This window comes from Arvicanthis niloticus, chromosome 17, assembly GCF_011762505.2.
Source record: "Arvicanthis niloticus isolate mArvNil1 chromosome 17, mArvNil1.pat.X, whole genome shotgun sequence".
In the NCBI taxonomy this organism is placed as follows: Eukaryota; Metazoa; Chordata; class Mammalia; order Rodentia; family Muridae; genus Arvicanthis; species Arvicanthis niloticus.
This window is the reverse complement of record NC_047674.1, coordinates 33,999,049-34,018,952: the sequence shown is the minus strand read 5'-3', so window position 1 is coordinate 34,018,952 and position 19,904 is coordinate 33,999,049. Positions and strand designations below refer to the sequence as shown.

The 19,904-nt window shown below is 41.4% G+C and overlaps 1 protein-coding gene across 4 annotated transcripts in view; it reads right to left on the bottom strand.

Moving 5' to 3' along the window:
* Positions 1–2,731: 2,731 nt before the first annotated feature.
* The window catches only part of Znf451 (zinc finger protein 451), a 54,336-nt gene continuing 37,163 nt past the window's right edge, over positions 2,732–19,904 (bottom strand). The window contains exons 11-16 of one of the 4 annotated variants that reach the window (XM_034521223.2): positions 17,067–17,207; positions 14,773–14,903; positions 13,685–13,871; positions 9,832–9,897; positions 7,632–7,662; positions 2,732–3,196 (exon numbers count right to left, since the gene is read on the bottom strand). In XM_034521223.2, the coding sequence (XP_034377114.1) occupies positions 3,172–3,196; positions 7,632–7,662; positions 9,832–9,897; positions 13,685–13,871; positions 14,773–14,903; positions 17,067–17,207 (581 nt within the window). In that variant the 3' untranslated portion in view covers positions 2,732–3,171. The remainder of the gene's footprint in view (positions 3,197–7,631; positions 7,663–9,831; positions 9,898–13,684; positions 13,872–14,772; positions 14,904–17,066; positions 17,208–19,904) is intronic. The other 3 variants (XM_034521224.2, XR_013104659.1, XM_076915124.1) reach the window with 3 other exon arrangements.

Sequence of the window (19,904 nt, the reverse complement as noted above, 5' to 3'; positions counted from 1 at the left end):
CTAAAATCACCCTGGACTCTTTCACTCTTGTATCTTAGATACAATCCATTAATAAGTACCAGTTCTACCTTCAGAATCCATCTTGATCAACAATATACCATCATCCGGTCGGTCTTCACCTGGATGACGGCAAAGCCCCATCTGCTCTCTCAGCATCTGTCTTGCCTCTCCCATGGACCCTCACTACAGTATTCAAACACAATAGACTGTATCATAAACTCTCGAAAACCTCCAATGGTTCATCAGAGTAAACAAGAAAGCATCTCTCAAGGTCAGGGGCTACCCTGTTTGATCTTCACATGGCTCTTTCCTTAGCCTCCTTCCAATCTTTGCTTAAGCTCACTTATCAGTGAAAATTCTCCTGGATGTTAAAAATATCTTCTGAGTTGTGCACAGTGGTGCCTATCTGTAATCCCTGCAAGCTGGAGGCTAACCCAGGCTGTACAGCAAGATAGTGCCCCGGATTTGAGATCCCCAGAGCTGCAGGTAAGCTCAGTGTCAACCCTGTACATCTCCCTCCCTCCTTCAGTCAGTACATGATCCCTAACAGATATGGCTTTATCTGCTTACTTATTATCTAATACTGTCCATACAGCCCACTCTCCTGTCTGATCAGTAGAGGGACAGGAGCACTTAGGATCACAGTCACATCTCAGGTACGCCAAGCAGTTGCTGTCACATAGTAGCATTCTAAGCTCTGCCCCAGTTACCTGGCAACAGCCAAGTAGGCCTGACCCACTATAAAAGGGGCTGATTACCTCCTCCCCCTCCTCTTATTTTCTCTTACTCTTGCTTTCCCTTCCCCTTTCTTTCCCCATCCCCCCTTCTCTCTCTTCCTGTGTTCATGGCCAGCCTCTACTCTTTCTCTCTCTTTCTGCCTTTACTACCCTCTTAACCTCCCTCCCCATGCCCTTAATAGGGGGACGAGATGCTTTAGCATGGGCCTGCAGAGGCACCCCTTCCCCACACCTGACTACACCTCCATAGAACATATTCCTCCTCTCTTTATCTTTTTATAAACACAACAGTAACTTGTGAAAAAATGAATTAATGATGGCATGAAAAAAATCAGTATTACAAATACATTTGTGGTAGTAATCTACAACTTTGTTATTAATGACTCCTGTCTAAATTACAATGCAGTTTTATAATGTTTTAAATCACTTAGTGAGTAGAAATGCAGTCAGTGGTAACATTACCTCTTCTTAGGAGCCTCAGTGAAATACCCCTTTCTTGTCAAACCACAATGTTCAGCTGTTGTCTATTACAGCCCAAGATGTTGTGCATGCCCTGTGAACTGCTGGGAGGGAGTCCCTGACAGCCTACAGCGAGTGTATGCTGAGTGAGCACACGTGAACCATATACTTAACCCAGAAGCTCCCTAAGAGACTATCAGTATACAGCATGCTGGGTGAGCCCGTGTTTTAGTGGTGGTGTTTACCAAGCTCCTGCAAATGTGTTTAAGGTCCTAGGAACACCTTTTATGGCCTTGCTTGACACCTTAACATAAAATGTCAAAGCAGCCTGGAAGGCACACTGCCACCACCTTAAAAACAAAAATAGGGGGCTGGGAGAGACTGACTGCTCTTCCATAGGTCCTGAGTTCAACTCCCAGCAACCACATGGTGGCTCACAACCATTTGTAAAGGGATCTGATGCCCTCTTCTGGTGTGTCTGAAGACAGAGACAGTGTACTCATACACATAGAATAAAATAAGAAAACAAAAACAGAAGAAAAATAAACCACAGTCTGGTTGATTTTGCAATATGAATATCAAATTCTCAACATATAATATCTACTAAAAAGTCCGCAGAGGACCACTTAGGAAGTAGAAGAGGAATAGCCAGAGGCCATTGTAGGAGCTTGCTATCTCCTCCAGGAGAGCCAGAGGAAGGAACATGAAAAGACCAGACATTTGATTCCAGACTAAATTATCCAGTGCTGCAGAAAAAGGATAAAATGCAAGCTACATCTTTCTGTCTTAACCAAAAAGAAAAGCTTCATATTTAGAAATTTGTTACTTTGTCTTTCTGTGACAGAGTCTCACCACAGGGTGGTCTTCCTGTCTCAGACTGAGTGCTGGAATCACAGGCATGCCTGGCTAGAGAAATATATTTAATATTGACAAATTATGTCTCAAGTATTTTATATGACACTTCTGCCCAAATAACATGGAACCTACAATTCAAGGCAATACGAGATGCCGCTTCTCCCACTGATGCAAGGTTTTCACTCTCAATGAAGCCTTAAGAACTAAATATACCATTCCAGATGTAACTCAATGAAGAACTAGACAAGACAGTCCACATGAAGCTGAATTTTTAAGAAGTTAAGAATTATTCCTGAGTAGACTAGACTTTAACATTATTTCTTTAAAAGTGTATTTACAAAAAAACCAGAAAATGATTAAAAAGGTTTGCATGAAATATAATAAAGAACTTATACTAAAGTAAGTTTAATTCTGTGTATATACTTTGATATTCCAAATCATACAAAAGTCTGAAGGGATAGAAAAGGTTTCATCTAAGTCGCTTTAAAGATGTTTTTATTGTAGCAATGTGAAACTAATCAGAGCAAGCATACACCTGCATGATAGCACATGGAACCTTGCCGACTTGAATCTGTTTCTGTGATCAATGTCCATTCCTCTCTTCTAATAATTATAAACAGTGATCTCCAAGGTATATTATACATTAGGGTCACATAACACACAGAATTTCTGGAAAAAACTGAGTTATGGCACCTTTTATTTATATTCATTTTCATTCCTAAAAAAATAAAACAGAGCCATTTATAAAGCACAGAATATGATGCAATGCTAAGGAGAGACAGAACTTACACGCTTTTCCTTCTAGAAAATGACTGCAACCTAAACGCATGAACTCGACGTTAGTTGGAGAAACATGTCACCCATTATTAGAACATGATTTATGTTTCCATTGGTATGCATTCTGTTCCTTCCATTCATTTTTTAAATAATAGCACAAACTACAAAGCAACATAGAGATTCTGAACATAGAAAACAGTAAGACATGTTTTTGATAAATTTATCCTAGTAGATTTCTGGTCTCCTTTAGAAAACAAAGTCAAGAATTCATTTTCCTGAGTCTCTTCAAGGCCACTTGATGTTGTGTGGTAATATCTTTAATTACATTTCCTCAAGACTTCTTCTAATAGCTTCTTCTAATTCCACATCTGCATTTAAAAAAAAAAAAAAAGATTTTAAAACAGGGCAGACAGCAGACAACTAATCATGTGCTGTCTGAGTTTTATTAACACATTTCTTTCCAAGTAGCAAACTTACAATGCAGTAGAATTCCTCAATAAAGTGTCAGTATTCTGAAATAGCACTTAATGTTACCTACTTCAATACTGACCAATACCTTTATTTCCTAAAAGATTCATGATGATACATACAAGAAACGGAGACAGTGGGCTGGTGGGATGGCTCAGGGGTAAAGACACCAGACACCAAGCCTAGTGAGCAGAGTTCAACTCCCTGGACCTACATGGGAGGAGAGAAGCAACTGCCTCAAACTGTCCTCTGGCCTCCACAGGCACACACACAGTGGCATACACAGATACACAGTAAAGAAAATGCAACATTAAAGAAATAGAATCCAGACGTAGTGGCATGAGCAGTTAACACCAGTACTCGAGGTAGAGACAGGTGGAGCTCTGTGAGACTAGCAGTTAGGGCTACAACAGGGAGAGATCCCTCACCTGGTAGAGTTGGGGATGATGACAAAGAGCGAGTCAATAAAAATAGGCAGATCTCTTGAGTTTAGGACCAGCCTGGTTACATAGCATGTCCCAGGCTAGCCAAGGCTACAGTGAGATCCTGTCTTAAAACACAAAAGAAAAGGAATGAGGGGGGTGAAGGGAGGTAATGAGGGAGGGAGGGACAGAGGGAAGGAGGCAGGGAGGGAGGGAGATAGAAACAGAAAGGTAATACTATGAACAACTATTAAATTTACTTTCTATTTGTCAACCATACCTCAATAAAGCTCAGGGGAAATTAGCTTAGATTTGTAGCACCTAAGGCAGAATGAGGCTCTCGATACACAGCATCTAAGAAGTGTGTGTGTGACCAATAGTCATTAACTAAATGCACATCATATACCAGCAACAAGAATACAGTAGAAGAGGTGGGGAGAGATTTGGTGAGTAATGTTACTGTCACAGGCATGAGGATGTGAGATTACATCCCCACAACCCATATAAAATGAGGGCATGATGGGATGAGCTTGCAGCCCCAGCACGGAGAAGCAGACAGAATGACAGTGTAGCCTAAAGGGCAATTTCAGTTCAGATTCAGTGAGATACGCTGTCTCAAAAACAAACACAAGCAAAAGAACATGGAATATTAACCTCTGGCTTTCAGACATGTACACATAGGGACATGGCGGGGGGTGGGGTGGGGGCACGGGATGAAACAGTGAATAGGACAAGCATCCTAGGTCACACACTGGTCTTTTCCTGTTCCCGCTAGAACTTATGCTAAGATCAAGAGGGTGGGACTGTAAACGTACAGTGAGAATGTGGTATTACTGATACAGAGCAAAAGAACAGAAAAGCCGCCTCAGACACAGAACCATGAATATATGGGCAACTGACTACAACAATAGTAACTAGGAAAATGCTCTTTTCAGTAAATGAGATAAATCAACTAACAGCCCATGTAGGAAAATAGGAATTCATCTCTATCTTATGGAATAAAAAAATTCTTGATACACTAGATAATTATAAAAGCAAAAACATATTAATGATGTAAGAAAACTCCACAAGATCATGGTAGAGATCAATGAGAAAAGTAAACTAAAACGACGTTTATCAATCAAAAGGTGCCATAGCTCCGTGGGGGCTAAGACAGAAGAATGTCCAGAGCGTGGGGAGTTTGAGGCCAGCCTTTGCGGCACAGTGTGGCCCTGTCACAGAGACGACGGCTAGGGAGAAGGGCACTTGGTGATTAGTTTATGTTGCTCTTTCAAAGGACCTGGCCAGGATCCACAGCACACACATGGTGCCTCACAACCATCCGTAACTTCAGTTCCAGGGGACCCGACACTCTTCTGACTTCCAGAGGCAAGAGGCATGCTTGTGACGTACACACATCAAATACATTCTAAAAACAAAAAACAAAACAAAGAAACGGAGACAGACCACATGGCACCACTCAATGAGCAAAAAAGGCAATCAGAGTCCAGAATGGGAGCAAATATTTGCCACCCACAAGATTAGTGCCCAGGAAAGGGTGGGGGGCAATATTTAACCCATAAACGTCAAGTTGATCCAAAAGAAGAAGATACTTGAAAGGGCATCTGGAAAATGGTACTTATGTAGTTAGGAAACATTTCTCACTGAGGGGTGGGGGCTGTGTGCCTAGGGAGCATGAGGCCCTGGGTCTGATAGCTAGCACTGCATCCAGCACACAATTATCTGACTAGTTAAGAATAAAAGGACTAAATGACCATGTGTGGTGGCTCATGCCTCTTATCCCACTCAGGAGACTGAGGCAGGACTGACATAGGTTCAAAGCCAGCCTGGATAACAGTAAGTTTCAGACTTGCCTAGACTATAGTATGAGACACTGTCTCAAAACAAAACTAAAACCAAACAAATCCCTTTGATGATTGATCAATCAGTGGGTTCAGAATAGCAAAAACAGGACATGTCGTCACAATTAATAACAACTGATACCACCACACCGGAAAATGTTTTATTAATACGTCAGATAAACTTCAGCAATTTCTGTCCTAGGTTCATATTCCCAGAAATAAGAGAGAACACAGTCAATCACTTCTGTCAAAATACACATAGAATTCAAATGTCAACAAACAATAGGCAGATGTGGTAGATACATAAAATACTGCACATTTCAAAAGTAAACCAGAACAGTATCGTAGACTACAGAGAGCCTCCAACACAGTGTTGCTTCATCCTAGACTACAGAGAGCCTCCAACACAGTGTTGCTTCAATGAGACCCAACTGAAGTACAGTAGGAAAGCCCTGTAATGGCAGCATTCAAGAGGCTGAGGAAGGAGGATCGTATATTTGAGAACAGCCCGTGGAATGAGACCCCACAGCAAACAATCAAAATACTACAATAAAAAGAATAGCTAAAGTACATACAAATAAACCCTGATCTACTGTAGGCTTATACAAATTAAATCACCAACTAAACGATGAATCCAGGTGGGCAGAGGCTTAGTCTACACCCCCAGGACTTATGAGACAGAGATGGCAGGCCTGCTAGGACTCTGTGTGCATCCTGGACTATACAGTGATTTCTAAGACAGCCTGGACCATACAGAGTCTCTTAATCTTAAGTCCTGCAAGGCAGCAGAAAGCCATGGAAAGGCAGAAACAAGACAAAGATGATCCCTGAAGGAAGAAAACACAGGGTCAACTTTACAGCTTTACTGTTTTGCCTTTCTAATCCATGTATGTAAGATGGCTGGACTTTGAAACTAAAAATATAGCTTAGAAATTAAGAGCCCTGACTACTTTTCTAGAGGATCCAGGTTTGATTCCCAATACCCTTAGGTCCAGTTCCAGGGGATCTGAAACACTCTTCTAGCCTCGGCAGGTGCCAGGCATGCATGTGATGCACAGACTTACATGCAGGCAAAATACTAATAGGCATAAAACAAAAAGAAATTTAAAAAGATGACTCCAGACTCCACTCCGAAGGATACACACTTAATGCCTTCAGGAATCAATAGATAGGGTTCTGGTCTTCCAGAGATGCTCGACTGAGTAGACTGGGAGTGAAAAGGAAGAGCCACAAAATAAGAAAGCAACAAAAGTAGGATCCCTGTAGCTAAGTCCTTGAGAAACTTCTTAGTGCAGCACACACGGAGAGTTCCCAAGGTAGCCCCAGAGAGATAGCTTGGTGGGTGTGATGGGCACTTGATGGCCTAAGTTTTGACTCCTGGAGTCCGCAGGAATCCTCTGATCATCACATACACATCACATGCAGGGACGCACTACCATCCCCCAACACATACACACACCCACACAGGACAAGCCAACAGAGGGAACCATAAAAGATGTAAGAAAGTGTAGGTGCTGACTATGAAATAGGGAAGAAGGAAAGATGACAGCATAAGAACGGGAGAGCACTGTGGGATTTTTACTGCCGCTCCTCACTGACCATGCCCTGACTAGTAGTAAGTACTGTTAGGTAGACAGCAGTCTCTGCTCTCAGTGTGGGATCCTGGACCCAGATTTCAGAAAGAACACAGCAGACCTTACAAATTAGTTTGTCTATTTTAATCCTTGGCTACCTGAAATGTTAATGAAATGCAGCCAGTCATCTACTTCCCTAACTTAGAACCCTCTCAGGACAATACATGGAGCATGCTCTGTGGGGCAGGGGGATGTGCTGTAAGCCAGAATAATAGCCCAACACCAACTACAACAAAATATGATTTTTGCTCATACAATCAACCATTAAACCCTGGGAAGAAAACTCAGTAACTGGGTCTCTCTGGGAAGTTAGGGCACCCAAAAGTGTCTGGTGTAAGAAAGATTTATAAAGCCATGTATATGTCTGGACAGGGTGTAAGCTGGGAAGCCATATGAAGAGAATTTCACCACTAACTCATCTGCAGGCTTGACATATACCTGGCTGGCTGGAGGTCTAGCACAGAGTAATCTGCAAAGACAGAAAGAAGTGGGCTTTTAGTTCCTGGAATTCAGCAAAATTTCTGTCAAAAACTAGTCAAAAAAAAAAAAAAAAAAACCACCCTCCAATGATCACATTAGGAATATAGTTTGTACAACTTAAGTGGCTAGCTGCCTACTCTGTCTGAATCAAGAATGGAGAGGTAACACCTGATTTTCAGTGGCTTCATTCTATCACTCCAGCACCATCAACAGCAAAAGAACATAAACACGAGAAAGTATGAAGGAAGGGCCTGCCCACTACTATACAGCCCCTAACACCGGCAACTAGATCCAGCGTTTGCATAGCCACTGCATGTCATGTGGCTGCCTGGGTGGGCAGAATTTGGTACTGGTTCTCGGACAGCAACCATCACAGGAGGGAACAGCTTAGCTCACCCCAACAAAGCAAAAGCCAAAAGCAAATTTACCTGCTTCTGACACCATCTGTCAAACAGAGTGTTAGGAGAGAGTAATTTAAGAAGATTTCTAAAGTTTTTGAGTTTGCCTCAAACAGATCATGGTAATTATCCAGTAGCAGGAAGACAGGCCCTGGTGGATCTAACACACTTTTAAGTTCTTACTGTAACTTCATCTATCCAACAAGCAATCATTACTGCTCATGCTCTGCGAGGTTCTGGTGAGGTAAACAGATAAGCATGACCGTAACTCATCATCAGGGGCTCAGCAGGGATGAGAAGACAACTATTCCAAGTGAACCAGGTCTGTACAGTTGCAGCTCTCACAGACAGCAGCTATAGCTCTGCCCTCAACCAGAGAACTGTATCTGTGTATGTAGTGTTTACCTGTAACCTCAGCTACTAGGGAGGCTCAGGCAGGAAGGTCAAGGTTGCCTAAACAGTACGAAAGACAACCATCTCAGCAAAACAGACAAAAGCAAAATGAGTAAATCAAACAGAAATGACATTTGAGCTATTTATCATACCAACTTGCAGATCTCAACCTGCAGGTCATGACACATTTGGGTGCCAAACGACCCTTCTTCAGGGGTTGCCTAAGACCATCAGAAAGCAGATATTTGCATTACAATTCATAAAAGTGGCAGAATTACAGCTAAGAAGTAGCAGAAAAATAATTTTATGGTTGGGGTCACCACAACATGAGAGAAACCTATTAAAGGGGAGAAGTATCAGAAAGGGAGAGAACACTGGTGCAGAGGAAAAGGAAAGAAAAGGTGACTAGAGGAAAGTGGGGGGATTGGATCCCTGCCTTGGCAGGGGACACTGTGGGCTAAATACTGGACAGAAGGCATCACCAGGAAACAAATCACACTGTCTCGCCCCTCTGATTGTCTGTGGACATAATGCTGGCATTTCATTTTTATTTATTTATTTATTTATTTGAGACAGGGTTTCTCTGTGTAGCCCTGGCTGTCTTGGAACTCACTCTGTAGACCAGGCTGGCCTCAAACTCAGAAATCTGCCTGCCTCTGCTTCCCAAGTGCTGGGATTAAAGGCGTGTGCCACCACTGCCCGGCAGCATTTCAAATTTATTAGTGAAAAATTTAGGGTGTCTTCTTCTGGATTCTTTGATTTGTTAAATGTTTGAGACAGGGTCTCATGTAACCCAGACTAGCTTGCAGATTACTAAAGCACCAAAGATGACCTTAAATTTAAATGTCCGATTCTCCTGTCTCTGTTAACCTCCACATCTGGCTTTATGCAGCACACTGGGCAAGCACTGTACCAACAAAGCTATGACCCCAGCATGTTACCTGAAATTCTTAACAATAATTCTTTCCCTAAACTAAGAACCATAAAAACATTCAATGTCCTAACTATAAAATAGATTGCAAAAATAACAATGGGGGAGGTTCTGAAATATACCCAGTTGTACACAATGCAAAGTGACCAGGGTAGGCAGAAACTTACAAAACTCAAGCATCCCAATATATGGGTAGTTAACATTCACAATTTTAACATTCACAATTTTGATCAGCATCTCCTGGACTTAGTCAAAGGTTTTAAAATAAAGGTTGCAAAAACATGCTACTGTGTTCTAGCCTGCGACGACTAGGTCTGCTTTTTAATCATCTTACAGAAGGAAGCAGTTTTAGAAGAAGGAACACTCAGACAATGAAGGCACAGGGAGTTAAAGACAACATGACACACACACTCTGGGTGGCGGGATGCACTCTTACCCTCCGTGGCCCTGAGCTCCTCCGTTGGAGAGCCTTTCACCCCCGAGCTGTCATCGCTGTCACACTCTGTGAGAGAGAAATGCAAAGACAGTTCTGAAAACCCTGTGTCCTGCACTTAATATGTGGCTTCAAACTCACAGCAATTCTCCTGCCCCAGGTGTGAACTACCATGCTTAGCCAAACAATATATTTTCAAAGATCTTCCATACCGAGCTTATTCAGTAGTGCCCCACTGCTAGCCCAGCAGGGCTTGTTAACGCTTATTATTTTCAAACCAGAGGCACTCACTGCTATAAAGAAGCAATAAAAAGCCTTAACTGATTGACAATGGCAATACAGGACACAAAGTCACCTAGTGTTATAATGGCTTTCATAACAAACCTCAAGTTTCTATAAACAGCTATGATTGACCAGGTATTGGGGGGAAATCATTTCTGGTGTAACCAGTAACCTTGTTATTTATTTGGCTAACCACTTTTAATCAAAATTTAAAATTTAAACGAACATATATCAATGTGTCAACACACAACTGTATGTAAAAAAGACACGCATAGCACACAAATATCATAGGGACAGAATTGAAGTCAAAATAACTAAATATAACTAGTGCTTGCCTCTGCAAAAACACAGTAAAGCACCAAGAATTAAGATTTTACTCACAATTTGAATAAACTAAATTTTGTACTTCATTCTCGTTTTTGCAGAAATTTATTTTGCTATTTAAGCATACTGCTTTAAATACTTCAAACAACATCTCGGAGAAACATTTTATTTAGTTTTCAAAACAAAACCCAGTCTCTAGAGTACAGACATTAAAAACAGAGGGAGAGCTGATGGGACGGCTTAGGCTGCTAACTCTGCGCTTGCCACCACAGCCTCATGAGCACACAGGAGGGGGAACTGAAGCCTGCACATGGTCTGGACCTCCACGGGTGCAAATGAATAAGAAAGTGCAATGAAGTTTGTTTTAAAAGAAAACAAAGAGAGAGGAAAAAATGAAAACCAATGAACAAAAAACTACAAAAGAAAAAAAATATATCAACAGGTTCTGTTCCTACAGTGTAATGCCTAGGTCAGCCAAAAGAACATTCCAGACTGACCCCAGCGCTTCGCCTTAGTGGAGGTCCTAATACATGAGCTGTCGGGGTGAACCAAGTGGAGCATACACTAGGCTGCAGAGCAGGTTTTTCTGCCCCAACCAAAGGATCTGCACAAATTGAGAAAATCATTAGCATTCTTCTACTTTCAGTCCTCTGTACAGAATTAACTGGACTATAAAGACTCAGAAACAAGAGGCAGATTTGCTGTCTGACTTACTTCAAGATTGTATGACATAAGTCCTTGTCTACAGGCATAAGACTGCCTCAACTGTCTGCATGCTCACAGCACAGGGCAACTTCTATATCCACTTTCTAAGATGGATTCTCTTCAAGAGAGGTCCACACAGAGGGGAGGTAAGGTGATGGCCAGCAGGCCAGGGTTGCTACTGCACTTCTCAGAGCTGCAGGCTATGCACATCCACTCTGAGATGCCTGAAGAACAGGGAGACTAGTTTAATGGCTCAGCACAGATCCTAGGGCATTTACAAGGCTGACTGCTTCCCCTGAGTGTGTTCAGCATCAGGTCCACTTTATTTCTGAGGCACTAGAACTCTCACAACTAATTTCTATCTTCTGACAAAAATAAATAGAAATTCCTAAATACTGGTTCAAAACGAAAATCTAATATATACCTTTATGTAAACAAAATGCATTATTTTTGTACTATAGCAAAATACATCTCTCCACTCTTTTTTGTTTCTTTGTTTGTTGTTTTTCGAGACAGGGTTTCTCTGTATAACCTTGGCTGTCCTGGAACTCACTCTGTAGACCAGGCTGGCCTCGAATCCTCTTCACTCTTAAAGCAGATGGCTATAGCCAATAAGTTACAGTGCATGTGGGTGAGTGGAGAACCCACCTCTATACCATGGAATCTGGCTTGCTAACAACCAGGTGGTACCGATGAAGAGACAAGCAGAGGCCACAGGTAGGTAACTGAATCTTCCTAAATCACTGCTTCCTCACCCATAAGGATTTAGAATCCAATACATCTAGCTCATACATATATAAAAAAAGAGGACTAAAAAACATCAGAAGTTATTTAAATGTGTCTAAACTCTAAATGTTTAAACAAGACTATAAAAATTATAGCATATTGGTTGTAAAATAGTATGCCCTCAATAAAAGCCATTTTACTGAAAACTTCAGTGACAAGTGTAATGTTCACCTCTGAAACATGAAACTGCATTAAAGATTTCTGAATAAAACGTAAAAGAACTTAGATGCCTGTGGGGAACCTCTGATTAAGTGGATGAAAATAAAAATTACAGAGTAGGAGAAAACATGGAGAACTGAGGTATGGTATAAATAGGAAAGGATTGACTTTCCTTTATAATCTTGTTTGTTTTGTGGACACATTAGGCAAAGCTGAACTCACAATCCTCTTCGGCTCTGCCTCCCTAGGGGTGGCTAATGGCCATGTGCCACCACACCAAGCTTCATTACTGCTTCCAAACAGAATGCTAAGCATGGTGGCATGTGACATTACACCCTGCACTTCAGAGGTGGGGGCAGGAGTACCTGGAGCTCCAAGCCAGTTTGGGCCAGAAGAGACTATTTTAAAATAGAAAAGGGAGAGTAAAAGAAATGGTAATTTGTAGAATCAACTGATCCCCTGTAATTGCTAATTAGAGTAACATTCTTGTGAGTTTTTACTAAAAATATAGTTTCAAATATATTAGAAGAAAACAGGGAGAATAGAAAAATGCTAATCCATCCAGAAACACTCTGAGAAGCAGCCAGTTTTCTGTCACTGAGGCCATTCGCCAAAATCTTCAAATCTTTTTTCATTTATTTTTTTTTAAATTTGACACAGGTTTCATATATCTCATTAGGACCTTTTTTTTCTGGTGGGGGGTTGTTACCTTTAGAAACAGGGTCTCACTTTGGAAATAAAGCCCAGGGTGTTCTACAACTCATAGCTATCTTTCTGCTTCAGTCTCTGAACCACTAGAAGGACCACGTGTGACTCACCACACGTGTATTACACATGTATTACATTTAAATATCATTCTTATATTCTCTTCTTTCATGTTAGAAATTAGGAAAACCAAAGCTACTTTGTCAAATACTGGGCGGCAAAACTGGACTCCTAACCACGGGCAAACTCAGAGGTGGACAGAGCAGTAAGCAAGCAGGGCAACTGAGTAGGAGGACCCAACTCCGAGCCAGGACTCACAGGCGCATCGGCATCTCACCATGTCACAGGCAACCTCTCAAATGGTCTCTACACTCGTCCTCTTGTTTATCTACTAACATCTGAAGATACATTTGCCATCTTAGAACCAGTGACGATCTGAATTCTGAGCTTTAGTATGTTTTATGACATTAATACATATTTTATACAAGTGGAAACTGATTTTTTATCTATTAGAATAAATAAAGGCTGTGGAAAATTACTGTGATTAATCTTCATTCTGAAACACTAAAGAATGAAAGTAATTAATACCAGGCATGACAGCATAGGGCTAGAATTTCAGCACTTGGGAGGAAGAGACAGGAAGATTAAGTGTTCAAAGCTAGCCTCTGCTCTATCAGCTTCTTCCAGACAGAAGTTCAAGACTAGCCTGGGCTATAAGAGATCCTGTTCAAAGCAAACAAATAAGATGTAAGTATGTAAGAAAGGACAAGCAAGACAGACGGATAAAAGCACAAAGGTTTAGGAAACAGACAGCAGTTTACAGCAGTTTATTGGTTTTCTCAGCAGTGAAATCTCCTCCTCTTGGGTGGTTTGCACTGTGGCAGCAGCTGCATACCTTTGGTAGTATCAGATATGCTATTTAACAAGGCACACATCATGTCTCCCTCTAAGTGGTGAGGGTTCAGTATATGAGCTGGCCTCTGGGTCTTCTTAAATTGATTCTCTAGCTCCAGAAAGCCTTGGTCTCCCGAGAGGATGGTAAAAGGAATTTGTTTGGGCAGCTGCTCATCTAGACGGCCAGCCTAAGGTGGAACAAATGACACGGGTTGTTACAAATCTACAAGTTTCAAATCAAGTAACATCTATTTCACAAGGAGCACATATCTAGGACAGTATGTTATACTGATTCCCTAACGAGCCTTCATAGTTGACATATGGCACCTATGTCAAAAGTCAAATGTAAGATGTCAACAATTACAAGACAACCTATGGAGGCAGCAGTGAGAAAACGCAGCAGGCAAACTACAGATACAGAGGAGGCACCTGCATGACAAAGGGACCTAAAGGCCACCTACTCAAGGAAGAACACATAAACCCTCACAGGGAACGTGTTCAGAAGGCAGATTCTATGACTCAATCAAAGGAAGAAGGAATCTCCTGAGGATGAAGCAGCAAGTGATACATTTGCAAAGGCATTCACTCACATGATCAGAGTGACACAGAAATGTTCACGCAGAGGACTTAATATCAAGTGAGTCCTGGCTCCGTCAGAAGTTTCATGGGTGATGGGCAGAGACAGATGTAAATGCAAATTCTACCTAAGACAGCAGCAGTTAATCCAGTACCTCTCAATTTCAGATATGAAGATGTAAAAGGATATTGTCCACAGCAGTGCAGCACCATCTTGACTATTCATTCCACACATAACTACGTTTGCTAGATACAGATGAAATCTGGAGGACTGCCGTAAAAAGTGAGTGTGTCTGTGGTGGGGTCCTGGCAGGACCACACAAGCAGTGTGTAGGACCTGACACACAAAGGTTTATATGAAATCAGCTCTGAATAATAATCTATGCTGCCATTACAGTCCAAAAGGCAAAAATCCAAATGCATCCTAGATTGCCATCCCATCTTTATTAACACACCTACTTATATGCAGACAAACGGAGACTGCCATCAGGTCTTTAATAAACACCTACTTACATGCATACATATGGCAAAATCAGCAGCATCTTTTCTTTTACTACAGCGAGGATGAAGAAAGAAGCATCCAATCCTGTTCAGGTAATTATAGACCTTACAGCTGAGCGGAGGCTTCCAATTGGTGTTTCCCCCTATTAATTTTAGAAAAAAATATAAATGATAGTCAAGCAAGGCACCAAGAGACTAGGGACTTATCAAGGTAAACTAGAACCTCTATTTTCTTCCTGAAAGTACTAAATTACAATGTGAGGGAACTGGCCTGCAGACGTAGCTCACTTATCAGAGCAGATGCCAAGAATGCACAAAGCCTGGCACCTCATAAACCAGGGCTGGGGAGCATAGGCATGCGGGGTGGAGACAGGGTGACCGAGAGTTCAGTTACAATGCCTACAGCTACAAGACATGCTGTCTCGGTCCTGAAACAGGTATCACCATCTTGTCGCTTTACAATCTTGGGAACAGAGTCTGACTTCCTTTAATCTGCCTACACATGTCAGAGTTCATGGGGTGAGGGGTGGAGAGATGTCTCCATGGTTAAGAACACTGGCTCCTCTGGGGTTTGATTCCCAGCACTCACAGGTAGCTCACAACTGTCTATAACTTGTCCAGGGAATCTGATACCATTTCTTGGTCTCCATGAGCACTAGCAGCTCGTGCACAACATACAAAGAGGTAAAACATCCATTTGCATAAAAATAACTTTTCTTAGAAGTTCATATGGATAGAGAGCAGAGTAAAAAAAACTAAAGTTAACATTCTTCTAATGGTGTCACTCTACATAAATTCAAAGTTTAGTAGGTTTTACAAATATGCCAAAGTCAGTGGATAAGAAACAATACATACGAATTCTAAATATTTCTGTTTATATTCATAGGTTAGTGCTGCTCTTGCTCTCTGTCCTTCTCAGACAGGCTTCTCTTGTGTGGGCAAAAGTCAAATCAGACTCCTGAGTAGTGAGAGTGCTGAGGTAACTGCTGTTGAATGCTCAGGCCTAACTCCCTCCAACGCCCAGGAAACCCAAGGCAAGAGGGGGCAGAAGACTGTAAGAGGCAGTGGACAGAGGAGTGAGTACTCTGAAGCACGGTCTGTAGGACACAGCATGGCTGATGAGACTGTGAGGACTTGCCCGGGGTGGGCCTAGCCACATTCCACAATGGACGGGTGATGAGCTCATGGTTGCTGGAGGCGGTCACTGGCTTTAGTGATGCAGTCAGTGCTAAGACAACCCATGCTCACTAAGCAGCCTCTCACCCACACTCATGCCAGCAAGAGACATGTGAAAAGAGAATTCTGTGAAGAAGGGGTTCAGGGGAGAAGTGAGATCACAATGGGGGTAAAAAGGACTATATACATGTATATGTATACGCACACACATTTTTCATATATATATATATATAATTATCAAGAATTTTTAAAAATTAAAAAGTATGACAGCAGAACTAGACTTGATAAAACATTAGTTTGGCCAACTTATCCAGATCAGTATGTTTCTATCTTTAATGCCAATTCTTACCTTTTTATGCCATTTCCTCTAAAAATGCATGCGATACTCACTACACTAAATCTCAGTAAATCAAAGAATTCTTTCCTGTAGTCAGGCCAGTGGTTTATAGAAGTATGGAGTGATGTGGTACTTCATAATGAACTAAAGAGGTAACTGTAGCATACTGAAAATCACAACACTCCCATAGCTACAAGAACACAGTTCAAGAGATAATGCTATTTTCTAGTGATCCTGTAACAAACACAATTCTCTCAGCCTGCTTCCTTAAATTTTGTTTGTAAGTTACTATTGAAATGTTAAACACATACAACTAGTCAAACACAGCCCTCCACGCCTGCTTTCTGGCATTTTCAAAGCCGGACACATCATAGGTGCTGAATAAATCTTTCTTTAATGTGTATCAAAAGATACGTGAATTTGGGGTTAGCAAACAGAGCTAAAACCACAGAAACATGTTAACAACAGCAGCGAAATCCCTAGCTATAGCTGGCCAGGCAGCTCAGTGGGTAAAGGTGCTTGTCACCAAGGCTAATGACCGAAGAATGATACTACATGAACGATACCCTGAAACCTACATAACGTAGGAAGAGAACCATTCCCACAGATTGTCCTCTGACCTCTACACACAGAAGAGGTAAATAAATGTAAACAAGTGACCTAGCAGAGCAGCGCACAGTAATAACACTCAAACTACGTTTTCATGGTCTGTTCGGGAAGGTCCACAGGGTCCTTTTTAAGTGAGTCACATTTTCAGAAGAGGTGCCTCTAATGCTTTCCTTCTTAACCATACCTTGAAAGCCCCAAATAAATGTTCCTTGATTAAGATGCCCAGGTAGATGGCCAAAGAAGTTTGACCAGTTATCAAAATCTACAAAGACTATATGAGTCATGGTTCGCAGGTAGTCCACGTCTGGGAGCTCAACTTCCTCCTCTAAGAAAAACAAACAAACAAACAAACAAAATTAACATGAGTTCAGTAAGAATCATTCATAAATATCCTAATTCCTGAAGTCTAAAAGATATTAGAGGTCCTAAATGTAAAACCGTCCATTGTTCCTATTGTCCATCTCTACTGAAACCTTTTCAAGGAATCCAATCTGTATAGAACCCTTTAGACTTAAGGCAGGTAGTATTCAGGACACTTCACGTTTGATGTCCTTCTTAAGCTGTCTTCCCCTGACTATAAGGCCTTTGTAGTTTTGATCTGAGACAGGATCTTATTTATTTAGCCCAGAATGGACTCAAAATCACTATGCTCTCAAGACTGGCCATGAACTTCTGATTCTCCTGCCTTCATCCCAAGTGCTAAGACTACAGGCATGCACTACTATAACTGGCTAAGGTTTTCTTTTTAAAGAGCCATAAAAAATTTGTTATTAAAAATAAAGTTACTTTTAACAAATTAATATACTAGGTCAAATAGAAGTTCAAATTTTAAGACTAAATAGAATTTCAGTATCCATAAATATTCAATGTGCATGAAAAGACTTGTGAACTTATATCAACACAGACACAAAAATAATCTAGTAGAATAATATAATGCATAGTGACAACATTCAAATTAGGTGCTAACATTCCGTCTAGGACAGCTCAAAGGGAACGTGTAAAAGCAATAAAGTCGAAGTACAAGGTAGGCACACACCTTAACCCAACATTCTTGAGGCAGGATGGAAGACCACAGTTTGAAGGCAGCCTAGGTGACATAATGAAACCCCACAAACATAGTTTTCAAGGTTTGTCATGAGAATCTGCTTTTCTCTAATAAATTTGCTTTTCTACTAATAAATCTAGCTGGATTTATTAGTAGCTCTCTGGCTTGAGGATCAAATACCCAAGAGAGGGTACTTCAAATAAGGGAACTTCAAAGGCCGATCTCACGGGTGCTAGAAACAGGTGCTAGTAGACTTACACCCTATTTCTTGGTTCTCTCAGGTTCTCCTTTCATCTCCCATACTTCCCTTCTTACCCAACCCCACTTTCAAGCTTTTCCACCATGACAGGGCCTTACAGTTTCTAGTGGTTTTCATGCAAGCCTTGGACGAAATGAGTAGTTTCTACTAGGACTAACAGAGACCTCTTCAATGTGTTACTACCATCCTTTCCTATCTCCAAGCCACATTACATCTTCAGGTTCTTAAATGCTACTGTCGTTCTCTATTGAACACAGACAAACACAAGATTCCCCCAAAGTAATAAAAAAAAAAAACTGAAAGAAAAACACAAAAGAACATAAAACGCTGGGGCTACTGTTTTACTTTTTTGAAACTAGAATTAACTAGACCATGAAATATTTAATGCTTTTACTGAAAACTGACAACTAAGCATCAAGACCTATGTACACTACAGATCATACCTGTGAAGTCAATGGCCCATAGCCTAGAGTGGTGGTGCACACCTATAATCAATAGTCTATAGCCTGGAGTGGTGGTGCACACCTATAATCAATAGTCTATAGCCTGGAGTGGTGGTGCACACCTATAATCAATAGTCTATAGCCTGGAGTGGTGGTGCACACCTATAATCAATAGTCTAAAGCCTGGAGTGGTGGTGCACACCTATAGTCTGAAAGCTGAGTTGGGAGGGTCACTTGAGCCCAAGAGTATGACAGTCTGAGTAACAGTATAAGACTCCATGTCAAAAAATAGATCAATGGCAAGTAATCAAAGTCTAACCAGAGCCCCAGCTTGCCAACCTCAGCTGCTGGGCCTCCACACATGCCTACTTCACACATGCTGCCAGCCAGTTCTGGCTGGATAGCTATAGATAGGTAGATAGCTACCTCTTGGTCCACCACTGGCTGTGTATCCCCAGGAGAGGCTGAGGGAAGGTGCTCTACTCTAGATAAACATCTTGGAGTCTAGCAGGTGCTGTAGCAGGGGCAAGAACCAAGGGGGTTCTTGTTCCTCAGCTGAAACCAGGAGACTCTAGGTACAGGCCCACTGGAGAGGGTTTTCCAGGCCTTACATCAGGCAACCACACACAATGTATAAGACCTGGTCTTAAAAAAGCAAAACCAAAGCAAATAAAAACTTAAACTTTAAAATTTATTTAAATTGTGTATTTTTATTTGATGTTCTTTGGTGTTTTACCTGCATGTATGTCTGTGTGAAGGTGTCAAGTCCCCTGGAACTGGAGTTAGACAGGTGTGAACTGCCATGAGGGTGCAGGCAATTAAACCTGGGACCTCTGGAAGAGCAGGCAGTGCTCTTAACCACTGAGCCATCTCTCCTGTTCCAACTTTTTTTATTTGAAAGCAAACAAACCAATATAAATACAAAAGGATTCATCTGGAGCTGGTGATGTAGCTCAATGGCAGTGCATCTGCTTAGCATGCACAAAACTAAGCACAACATACAAAGATACAGACTTAAACACACATTCACACACAAAGGGAAAAAAATCTGCTTTTTAATGAACCTTCATATTTTAAGGAAAGTATGATTTTAAGGTTCAGAATAACTCTCAAATCTTTTAGAAGAGTATCACAACCTGTCATTTCTCAAAACTTCCATTTCTTTGTAAACAGAAAGAGACCTACTGTATTATTTAAAGACAGCATAAGCACAAATCCCTGAAAGTGCACACTGGTTGCTGTCATCAGTGATACTGCTGATGTCAGCACTCACTG